General features: G+C 42.5%; 1 protein-coding gene across 1 annotated transcript in view; it reads right to left on the bottom strand.

Moving 5' to 3' along the window:
* Positions 1-313: 313 nt before the first annotated feature.
* Positions 314-11,882, bottom strand: part of DAPL1 (death associated protein like 1) — a 34,136-nt gene continuing 22,567 nt past the window's right edge. The window contains exons 3-5 of the mRNA XM_059395487.1: positions 11,242-11,329; positions 8,659-8,719; positions 314-555 (exon numbers count right to left, since the gene is read on the bottom strand). Coding sequence (XP_059251470.1) covers positions 439-555; positions 8,659-8,719; positions 11,242-11,329 — 266 coding nt within the window. The 3' untranslated portion in view covers positions 314-438. The remainder of the gene's footprint in view (positions 556-8,658; positions 8,720-11,241; positions 11,330-11,882) is intronic.

The raw sequence follows: 11,882 nt of genomic DNA, 5'->3' as shown, positions 1-11,882 counted from the left end.
TTAGGACAAACATACTGAGAAGAATCCTGCCTCATGTTTGCGTAGAGTATTGGCCTCTGCACAGCTCAGAGTGTTCCCGTCTCCCCTCTGTCCTTGCGAGCGAACTCACTGTGGGTGGAAGAGCTCAGGGTCAGCATCAAGGAGAAAAGGGCCTAACCCGGGAGGTGGAGTGGAATACCCGTGTTCTGGATTCTCCAGGTTTCCACAGGATTACCTATGTAATCATCCGTGGGGTCCTGACCTGGACCAAAATGAGGCCCAAGAAGGCACTGGATTTATAAATTTGGATGCTTTATTATCTAAAGTCAAAAGAGAAGATACAAAAGCTGTTTTATTTACCAAGCAAGTGCACTAGGCCTATGGAACATTTTGGTCCTTTTCCCTAAGCTGTCAGATGTTCGCGGCAGTTGGCCAGACGCCTGTGTTTTACGTTCCAGCTTAACATTTTCGAGGCTGCTGAATAATGTAGATCCTTTTCAGTGGAGTGACCTTCTCCAGGGCGGGTCTGGGTTTTTGTTGTGCCATGTGCATTACTGCTGGAAATTTATGGCTGAGCTAAAGGTGAGAAGGAAAGAAAAAATAAGGGCATTGGATCTCTTTGGTCATGAAGTATTATAGTAGTAGAGGGCCATATGGTTGGTCAGGGCAACAGTTCTGGTTACTTCTTTCATACGTCTTTTTCCCATACCACCTCCTGCTCTGGGCTCAACATGTACGCATTCATCCCGTTTCTCTTATTAGCTTGTTCTTGATTTTGAAAACTATCAACTATATTATACCCAAGATGATGTACAGGATACACATATGCATTTATATGTATGTTTTGAAGTGACACTTTTAAAGGTAGGAATGCTTAATTATATCTCATCAGTTCTCCAAGATTAACAAGTATTTTTGTGCATATATAGATCAGTATATATAGATCAATATATATACAGAATATATATTCTAAGGAGGCTGTAGGGAACACCAGAGAAGATCCCACTGGGGAGGAATATTGTAAAAAGATCAAAAATAAGGAACCTCTGAAAGAAGCCATGGAGAGTTAGGGCCAGTTAGTATGTTGAAGCTTGAAATGGCTGTTTCTGTAGGTAAAAAATGGTCCAATATTGGCAATTTCCTATTGTTCAGTCTCCACAGCCTCATAAAAAGAAAGCTGAGGAGTGATTAGTAGCTCCAGGTAACAAAAGTTCTTATTAGTCATCCCACGGAAGATATCTGTGAGGAAAAGGGCTCCAGTGAACAAGTGAAAATGGCTCAAGTGAACACAAACAGCTTTTGACAGTAAGAGGAATTTCATATGGAACCGAGCAACCTTATGGAATTCACTCTAAGGACAGCTTCAGATGGAAAAGGTGCCCAGTGCTGTAAACAATTCACATGCAGTTCTCCTAGGAGAAGAATTTGTACCCAGTGACCTTGTGGGTCCATTCCAGTTCTTGGTTTCTAAGCCGATCAATACAACAGAAAGATACCTAAGGACACCCACCTTAGCCAGCAAGGAAGGGTGCCTCAGCTCATGAGGAAATTAACATCGCTGTGGAACTTACATGCCCTTGCCCTCACACTCAAGCTAAATAAAGGGGGAGATGAACTACATATGACCCCAAGCATCACATTGTTTATGGTTTGTTTGGCCTCTTCTAAGCCAGGGAAAACATTAGTGTCTTATATCTCTTCTCAAATGTCCCTGAGCTCTAGGCACACAGCGTTCCCTTTCCTGTGCTACTTGACTCCAGAAAGTCCTTTCTTCTTGGTCTTAAACAATTAAACACCCCGGAGGAGTATACGCTGATGTGTTAACAGTGCTTATCTCTGAGGAATTATGAGCAATTCCCCATCTTCTTCTTTACTTTGCCTGTGAGTATTTTTCTACAATTTTTCTTTCACCATGAGCAGGCAGAAGTAATATCATAATGAAGCCCAGGGATGGTCTCTGTGGGCGTTCTAGCAGGAAGGAAGAAACATAATCGAGGTATTAGTCATAAATGTTGCTTTATAATCTAAAAAAGAGCGAGTGACTTTTTTTTTTTTTTTTTTGGCCAGATTAATTACCATTGGGCCACAAGGTATTTTAGAGTGTGGTAAGGGCAGTGTGTTTTGTTTTTGTTTTAACATTAGAACCAAAAGGAAACTTAAGAGGCCACTGACTTCAGTAATTTTCTTCCAGACTGGGTGTCTTCAGTGTCAACTAAAACAGATGGATTGTTTCAGGTTGGCTCTAAACCACATACAAGAGATTACAGGTGGGAAGATCACCTGCCAGGTTACATGAAGTCAAGCACAAGATGAAGAGGGTGGGAAAGGAAACAACAAGTAATTCTGACATAAAAGAAAAGTGGGCAAGTAGCCAAGGTGAGATAGGGCAAGATGACAAGTCAACGCTGAGGACACAAAGCCACAGAGTCACTGTGACAGTGACCATGGCAGGGGAGGGGAGGCATCAACCCATGACCTGACTGTCTCTAGGCTTATCTCCACACTTTAGAGGCTGTAGTTTTTTTTTTTTAATCTCTTAAAAATTTGTAAAATCCACATGACAAAATTTACCATTTCACCCACTTTCAAGCGTACAGCTTGGCGGCATTAAATGCATTGACACTGTTGTGCAACCATCTCTGCCATTCATCTCCAGAACTTTTACAGCACATCAAACTGAAGCTCTGTATCCTTTAAACAACAACTCCTCGCTCCCTCCTCCCACCTTCCAGCCTCTGGCAACCGCATTCTACCTTCTGTCTTATGACTGCTGACTGCTCCGGGTATCATGTGTAAGTGGACTCATGCGGGATGTGTCCTTTTGTGTCTGGCTTCTTTTGTTTCAAGACTTACCCAGTTGTGATATGTGTCAGAATTCCCTTCCTTTTTAAGGCTGACCAGTATCCCACTGACTGTGTGTATACCGCATTTTGTGTATGTGAGATGATGATATGATGATGGACATTTTGGTAGCTTCTACCTTTTGACTATTGTGAATAATGTTGCTATAAACAATGGTGTATAACATCTGTTCAAATCCCTGCTTTCCATTCTTTTGGGTATATACCCAGAAGTAGAATTGCTGGATGACAGATTTCTATGTTTAATTTTTTGAGGAGCTGCCATATTGTGGCTTTTTTTTTATAGTGGCTGTAAGATTTTCCATTCCCACCAGTAATGCACAGGGGTTAGGAGCTACATTTTTACTAAGGCATTTAACAGAGGTCCTCAAAGTTCTGCTCAACTGCTTTTCAGGAGGGCAATGCTGCAGATCAGAATTAATGGGAGGCTGTCCCTGGGGCCTGTTGGCCATCTGTGAACTGATCTGGGAAAGTTTAAGGGGGGAAAAAATCAACAGGATTGAGAAAGAAATGGAAATAATTCTGGCAAAGGTAACAGCCTTAGGGAAACTGCCCATAATTATTAAATTACAGATATACAGGTCTTAAGGAGCCTGGAGCAGGGCTGTCCGGCAACTCTTGAATATCCAACAAGAGACTCAAGTTCTCTTTCTCATATGCTCCAGTCCCTCAATGGAGAACACCTGAATGTAGAAGGACTTGCGGGTTGCAGGTGGAGAGTCTACAAAGAGTCTTCTATCAGAATTGAAACTGTTAGTAAAATGGTTAACCTCGAAATAGACTAAATATTTGCTGTAGATTTTGTATCAATGGCAATAGGACGATTGTATTTTCTAGCGGGAACCAGAAATAAATAGGAATAGCTTTCCAGAGTACCACCTCCAGCCAGGCTTCAGTCTGGCATCTGAACCTTGGGGAAGCTTTGGATTTTTCATCATTAGTCTTTATAGGATGACAGTGTTTGTAAAAAAGAAAGGTGTTTCTTGTCTGATTCATTAGGATAGAGAATCTCGGGTAACCTCGTAAGGGAAAGAATTCAAGGCCAGTGTGTGTACAAGAATTTCGGTCTTGCTGAGACTCCATCACATAAGGGGCAACATACTGAACTTGAAAAGCAGATCAATAGAAACTCCCACATGCAGAATTTACCTTCTTGGGTAGCTGTGACCTCAGAATCTATAGTTTTCGTTTCCGAGAAAAAAGCAAAAGAAGCATAATAAAAGTCTTTATGATCGGAGCTGTGAAAGAAATTCTAGATGCAAGAAAATGAGTGGCAGGTTTTGTTTTAGAGCCTGAAGTTAGGTAGTATTCACACACTGGCCATTCTTCTATTCATCTTTCCAGGGTGTTAACTTCCAGCCTGAATGTTAGCACTTAGATTTCCACACCCCGTTAAGCAAAATGCTTAAAACAAAACCTTCAGCTTGAGTCAATGAAATTCAAGGCTACTCCTATGGTGACGTTTATCTACAGAACAAGAGACACCTTTTTAGATTTGCAGATGCCTTTGATAGTTTCCGCTCCCTTAGGATCTCATTTCACATACATCTCACTAACTCTGGCAGTGGTGACACATTTGGCAACTTGAAAAGTGGCCCCAACTTTAACTAGGCTTCAACAGTCCAACCCACGCCACACCATAACCCGACCCTGTTACTAACGCTTCAGATGGATACTTTCATGTTCAGAGTAGCTTCACAATGATTGCCAAATTTTATTTCCATAACCGTCTACAGAATTGTCTTTCACTCTCTGCCTTAAAAAGAAAAAAAAAAAAAAAGATTAAATGAACGACCATAAATCTCAGAGGAGCTCCGTGTCTTCTAAAGAGTCAAACAGCCTTGAAGGAATTGGTGGAACTTGGTCTGAGACCGGTTCTTCCAGATTTTCAGCTGAGAGAATTTGGGGGTTACCTAAGGCCTTTTCTGCAGGAATACCAGGTTATATGGCCTGTCACCAGGCAACCTGAATTTTCTCATTAAGTAGGGCTGGAAGAGGCAGGAAGGGCTATCTGGAGAGGGAAAGAGGCAAGGAGAAAGGTAGTGGGAGAGAGAGTTCTGTGTGCAGAGAAGAGTTGGGGGAAGTAGTGGGAGGGGAAAATTTCAGGCTGCTTCCCACCTAGATTCATACAATTACAGGCTTTGGGGGATTGTTTTTCAATCACCCACATCTCAGCCCCTAGGTCGGTTTTAAAGCACGGTATCCAGGGATGAGTGACATATGGATAGAAATGTCTTGCCATGTGTAAGTGGTTGATGAGATCCTATGAATAAGACTGTCCTCTTACTGCCTTAGACTCTTTTTTTTTTTTTTTAGAGAGAGACACAGACAGACAGAATGCACATGTGCATGAAGGACAGGGCAGAGGGAGAGGGAGACAGACGCTCCCAAGTGGGGTCCATGCTCAGCATGGAGGTGATGTGAGTCTCGATCTCACAACCCTGAGATCATGACCTCAGCTAAAATCAAGAGTCGGACACTTAACCCACTGAGCCACCCAGGCATCCCACTGCCTTAGACTCTTAAATTCTTGCATTGGTATGAGAATTAACATGGGTTCTTGGGACCAGACATAACTCTAGCTGAGGGCATGAATGTTTCTAAATGCAGAGGATATGCCCCTCATTTCTGCTACTGTCTTTCTTCTGGCCAATTATATATTGTTAGGTCTTCATGACAGAGATATTGTGGGGGAATGGTAATGCTGGTGAAAAGCCATCAGTAGATATCTATACTTACATTTCTCTATCTTTTATATATCTTAATTTTATTGTATGAGGCAGTATATAGTTTATGCATTTTTCATTTTAAAATTAACATATAATTCATTTACAGTAAAATATACCCCTTTAGTGTACAGTTCTATGAGTTTTCCTAAGTACACACAGTCTGTGACCAAAATTAAGAGGCAGAGCCCTCAACCCTCAGATTTCCTCCTGTCTCCTTTTGGTCAGACCCTTTTCTCACCCCTAGCTCCTGACAACCACAGATCTCAACACATCTATTTTTAAAATGTCTTTCCATCCCAAGGTGACCTTTACTATAAAATCTTAAGAGGCTCCTAGGTGGCCCAGTGGGTTAAGCCTTGGATTCTTGATTTCGGGGTCAAGAGACAGAGCCCTAGTGTAGTGCGGGCTTAAGATTCTCTTTCCTTCTGGACGTCCCTCCTTGCTTCCCACCCTTTCTGTTCTCTCCCTCTCTCTTATAAAAAAAATCTTATTGTGATTCAGGTTGAACTACAGACTCCGGAGGGATTTTTTAGTGGTAAGAAAACACATGGATCCCACCAATTACCATACTCAAGATAGTCATATATGGTGATCTTGGGACTTGATTTTGTTGCTGGCCTTTTATCCTTTGCCTGGGATTCCAAATGAGGTCCTGTAGCATGCTTGCCCGGGAATAGAAGCTAACATTTATGAGGGCGAACTGCACTTGGCTCTGCTAAGTACTTTGTGTATATTACATAAGGTCATTTTATTCTCACAACATTTCTGTGAACTGGATCCTATTAACCACATTCCCATTTACAGATGAGGAACCAGAGGCATAGGAAAGGGAGGAAATCTGAGTGACAGAGCCATCAGGAGACACATCTCATGTCTGATGTCAGTCCTGTTTTAACCAGTAAACAAACTCTGTACTCTTAGCCACAACCCTACAGCAGTAAACATTGAACTAAGAGTTAAAATTGTGTGTTTCTTTTTTTAAATAGGTACAGTTGCTGTTAAAAATATTTGTAACAACACACCATCTCAATGTTTTCCTGTGGTTTACAAATACAACTTGTTGTTATTGTTGTTGATTTTCCTTTTAATCTGTGAAATAAGGAAGTGATATTTTTAACTGAAAGGGAAAGAACTCCTCTATGTCATGACATAAGCATATGTGTCTATCAAAAACAATATAGACTCTGGCACCATAACTCATATATAGCCTAGTGGTGCCTGGGTGGCTCAGCTATTAAGCGTCTGCCTTTGGCTCAGGTCATGATACCAGTGTCCCGGGATCAAGCCCTGCCTCAGGTTCCCTGCTCTGCAAGAGGCCTGCTTCTCCCCCTCTCTCTGCTTGTTTTCCCTCACTGTGTCTCACTGTCAAATAAATAAATAAAATCTTTTTAAAAAAATATATAGCATAATCAGCTTCTACTGACCACTCCCTTTAAACATTTTATTTGGGGTTAACATATATTCTAGAGGACTGTGTCCAGTCCCTCCAGTTCCATTTACGAGTGCACCCAGTCCGTGGCCCCCGAGGAAGAGGCGTTTTGTGGGCAGGTGCAAGAGGACGAGGGATGCAGAAGCCAACAGCCTGTTTTGCTCTGGCACATTCATCCCAGCCCCTCTTCTAAAGCCAGGGAGGCAGGGGGCTGTTTATGACATCACCTCAAATCTATCTGTGGGAGAACCAAGCTCCTCACATTAGAAGGCTTTGTAGCGGTGGCCTATAATCAAGATCTCGCCTTGTACTGGGACACTTGGCTGGCTCAGCCAGTAAAGCATGCCACTCTTAATTTTGAGGTTGTAAGTTTCAGCTGATGTTGGGCATGGAGATGACTTAAAAAAAAATCTGCTTAGTACCATCTGCCTTGATACATCCCGTGGACTTCAGACACATCTATTTATTTTGCTGTCACAGAACCAGTACTACTAACCCGAGTGCAAACAGGTTACACTGTGCCAGGCACGGTTTTAAAAGCATCACACGTACAAACTCATTCCACACAACAACCCTGTGAAGGATATACTCTTCCTTATTGCCATTTTTTTTTTTTTTTTTTTTTTTTTTTGTAGACTCCATGCCCAGCATGGAGCCCAACACAGGGATTGGATTTGTGACCCTGAGATCAAGCCTCTGAGATCAACACTTGAGCAGAGATCAAGAGTCAGACACTCAACCAACTGAGCCACCCAGGCGCCCTTCCTTATCTCCAAGTTACAAATAATTTATCTAAGGCACAGTATGAGTAATTTGCTCAAGGTCATACCAATAAAGTAGAGAAGCCGCTACCAAATGGAGGCCCCTAGAGGTCTAGCTGCTCAGTTTCTGCTCCCATCTTTTCCAGAGTCCTGATTTTGGCAGTGACAGTCTTCCTTCTATAAATTATGCACAGTCCTGTCCCTTTCATTAACAGGAGAGCAGCAGAGTGGGTTATTCCTTGCTTTCAATGCAAATTATCTGCCCCAGCGGGGTAAAATAAGGACCTTCACTTAGATTACCTACAAAATTCAAAAACAAACTAGTAAATCCAAAACCAAACCACTGTTAATCTGGTAAGAGTTTTCCAAGTTTCTGGAGCTACTTAGAAGAAATACAAGATATAGAATAAATTTAGCAACGGCCAACCACCCGCACAAACAGATTTTCCTGGATAAACCTAGCCAGTGCTGAGTGTTCCTCCAGCCCTAATCTGTGCAACTGTCCGCCACTCACTTTCACCTCAAATCAAATATTGCCTTGTGGGTAGGAAGTGGTGGGTAGCAAGCTCCCGCACTGCTCAAGTCCCAATCCACAGGCCGCCTTTTTATAAAAACATGCCGATGATTCTGAGAAATTTCAGGATGGCACAGTACAACTCTGCCACTTCGGTGTCATGATTCTTGCCTTGTTTTCTGTCTTATTTTTCACATGATTTATTAAACAGACACTAGGAACTTGGGAGAAACAGGTCTTGGGGAGTGCAGTCCTCCCCAAGAACGGCAAATGTCTGAGTTGGATAAAAGCTCAGTGCTCAGTTTTGTTCACTCATTCGACTTGACTGTTGGATAAATCCTGAGCGGGAACGTTCGTGAGGGGCCTCACCCATACCCCGCCTCACCTTCTCCAGCGTGTCATTCAGAGCATCCATGGCCTGGAGTTTGGCAACGCTTGCAATGGCACTGTAAAGATGAAACAAAATTTCACTTAGGACCCCAAAATTTTCCTACTAAGGAGGTTAAATGATTGATACAGCGACTGTCTACTTGGCCTTTAAGCTTTTATTCTGCTTGGCAGTATCCAGAAGAAAAAAAGATTCTGCTTTTGTGTGTCCGTGTGCTGTAAAAATCTTTGTAGGCCAAGTTATTATTACTGGTGTATTTTTATTTCATCTTTCCATGGGTGTATATAGCTTGGTGACTCTTCACAACTAGCCAAACCAGCTGACCCCAGGGATAACCACTCCCCTGACTTAGAGCCCTGCAGATTAGTTTTGACTGTTTCTGTACTTCATAAAAGGAATCACACAGCATGGGCTCTTTTGCGTCTGGCTTCTTTTTCTTGGGCCAATTTATTTTGTAGGAGAGCGTCAATCAGGGCTGAGCCTGCTTGTACAGCTTCTTGATGGAAACTTTGCATTTGGCACTTTTTTTTTTCTTGGATGGCTGGCATTGGTGAGGGAAAGTTATTAGGACATGGACATAGATTGATGGTACTTAGAAATTTATTTTCTCTGATACATTTTGCAAAAGCCATCCTCCAAGAAGATGTAAGGAAGGATGTTTGTCCATGAAAATGAGGGCCTCATATTTCCTGCACCCACTCCCGAAGCACAGGAATGTCAGCGGCTGAGGGAGATTGAGAGTGGAGGGAATGAAGCTCCAGCTTCAGGGCCTCGCCCTGCACCGGCTCCTTCCTCCTCACGGTCAGGCCAGTGCCCAGCCCTTTCATATCTGTGGTGTTTCATCACTTCTCTTTAAAGTGGCCCCCAAATCCTACACACATCAAGCCCCCTATAACTGATGCTAGTGAATAGGGCAATAGAGAGGTGAGCTATTTCCTGCTGTTTATGTTCTGCTGTGGACCCATTCTCATTTTTAAAAAGATTTTATTGATTTATTTGGGGGAGAGAGAGAGAGAGAAAGTGAGCATGAGAGGGGGAGGAGGGTAGAGGGAGAAGCAGACTCCCTGATGAGCAGGAGCCCGATGCAGGACTCCATCCTGGGACTCCAGGATCATGACCTGAGCTGAAGGCAGTCGCTTAACCAACTGAGCCACCCAGGTGCCACCCCTCCCCCCATCCTCATTTTTGAATGACTATAAGACAACACCTGAGTTTTTAAAGAGGGTCCCAATCTCCACTTTGTTACTCTCTGGTCAGCTCTTCCTACAATGTTCAGCTGATGCCAGAATTCATAGTTGAGTCCCCATTTCCTGAGGTGCAGAGGAACAAATTCCTCGTCTACTGGCTGCCAACTGGATGTCATTTCCAAGCCATGACTTTTTAGTTCCCGGGTCCCTGGCCCAGACATGATAACCAGGGTCACCATGAACACGGCTTATGCTTGATCAGGTTTTAGTGACAGAATCAAACCAGCCTGCAGTTCAACAACAGCCTGGTGTCGTTTCAAGGGCTTTCTCTGTTCTAAGAACTGTCCTAGAGCTCGGTCAGCCGCTGAGGATTTACAGCCTTGGCTTTCATTGTGTGGCAATTATTTCTGATATCAGAAGAAACAAAAAACATAACTGGTAATGGGGCCAATGCGCATTTCATTTTAAAAGTGGAACAAATCCTCAGAAAATTCTCTTCCCAGAAACTGGGAAGAAAACTTTAAAAATGATTTCAAAATAATTTTGTATGAAAGAGCCAGAGAAATTCCACAGTCTATTTCCCGCTGCATTCCCTTCTGAGACTGTTACACATCCCTACGCATCCCTGAACATCCTCTAACTCACTCTGTTTGAATCACTCTTGAACTCATCTGTGGAAACCATGTTGAAATTGTCTTTGAAGTGTCCCCATCACCTCCTTGGAGTTTTGCACGTTTCTTTCTTTTACAACACAGTCATTTTCCTTAACCACAGTCCCGTGCTTGGGCCATTTGCGCACCTCCACAGCCCACAGCTCTCTGATGAGCTGTGCCTTTTGTCAAGGTCACAGCAGAAGAAGCAGAGAGAGACCAACTTCAGTATCTCTATGCCTTCTGGCTATGCCAAATATTGTGGCCATTATTTTCTAAATAATTAAGTGATGGATTTACACCCCCCCCCCCCGCCCGCAAAACCCATTTATTTTTAATTCAGAAGATTTGCTACAGCAGAAAGCATACTATGAAAACAGGGCCAGCCTAGGGACATTATTTTAAAGGCTAATTTGAAAATAGGATCAAGGAACATGAGTCAGGTTTGGATGCACTCAGGATTGTGCTTTGTAAGTACAAGGGAGATAGGCAGGCTGCAGAGAGGAGGAGGATGTGGGTAATGAGTGGGCCCAGAGAGAGTTTTCTAGAAGGTAGCAACCTTTCACCTGAATGTGCCTTTCTTTAGCCCCTGTCCACTCCTCAGCTGGCTGGCTCTAACTCTGTTCAGTAAAGGCCTGGGGAGCCTTGGTTTATCGTAAAATACAGGGAGGCCTCTGACTTCTGTAAGCAGTCACTCAAAACTCCTTGAGGTGATGAAGGAGAAGAAATTCAGTAATCCCTACCTTGTTTTCTCTAATCCTGTTTTTTTGGTATGTCTCTCCAGGACACCAATTTCTTGTTTTTTGGAAATTCGCATGCCTCCAGCCTTTACTATAAACAAACAAGCATCAAACAAACAACAAACAAACAAAAACAAAACAAATAAACAAACAAGCATCAACACAGGAGTTGTGATTAGAATAAAAACAGTAGGCTTGCTTTTCTTATTCAAGGTATGAATTTAGATTTGAAAAGAATTTTAGAACTTACTTTTTGAAGATCTAAACTTTTATCTAAAACAACACAATAAAACGTTACCTTGAACTGAATAGAAGAAAAAATATTGTGTTAGGCAGACAAGGTGGGGAAGCGGAGAAGGGCTGAGGTCTGCTTGTTTATGTACAGAGAGCAGGAACTGAGGCTAAGAAAAGTAGCAGAGGTTTACACCTTTGGTTTGGGGAAGAGAATAGCAACATACTCCCTACTCCCTTAGGCATTTCACTGAAAAACATTTTTTTCTTGTTATCAAACCAACTATGCTTTTTATGATAGCCACAGACAATTACAATGTGACCCTCTTGTTTTCCCACAAGATTAAAGTTTGTGCAAGGCTTGCACTTTTTTTTTCTTTTCTTTTTTTTTTTTTTTTTTTTTTTTTTTTTTT

This window comes from Mustela nigripes, chromosome 3 (assembly GCF_022355385.1).
Source record: "Mustela nigripes isolate SB6536 chromosome 3, MUSNIG.SB6536, whole genome shotgun sequence".
Classification (NCBI taxonomy): Eukaryota; Metazoa; Chordata; class Mammalia; order Carnivora; family Mustelidae; genus Mustela; species Mustela nigripes.
The sequence above is the reverse complement of the archived record's forward strand: the minus strand, read 5'-3'. Positions and strand labels throughout refer to the sequence as shown.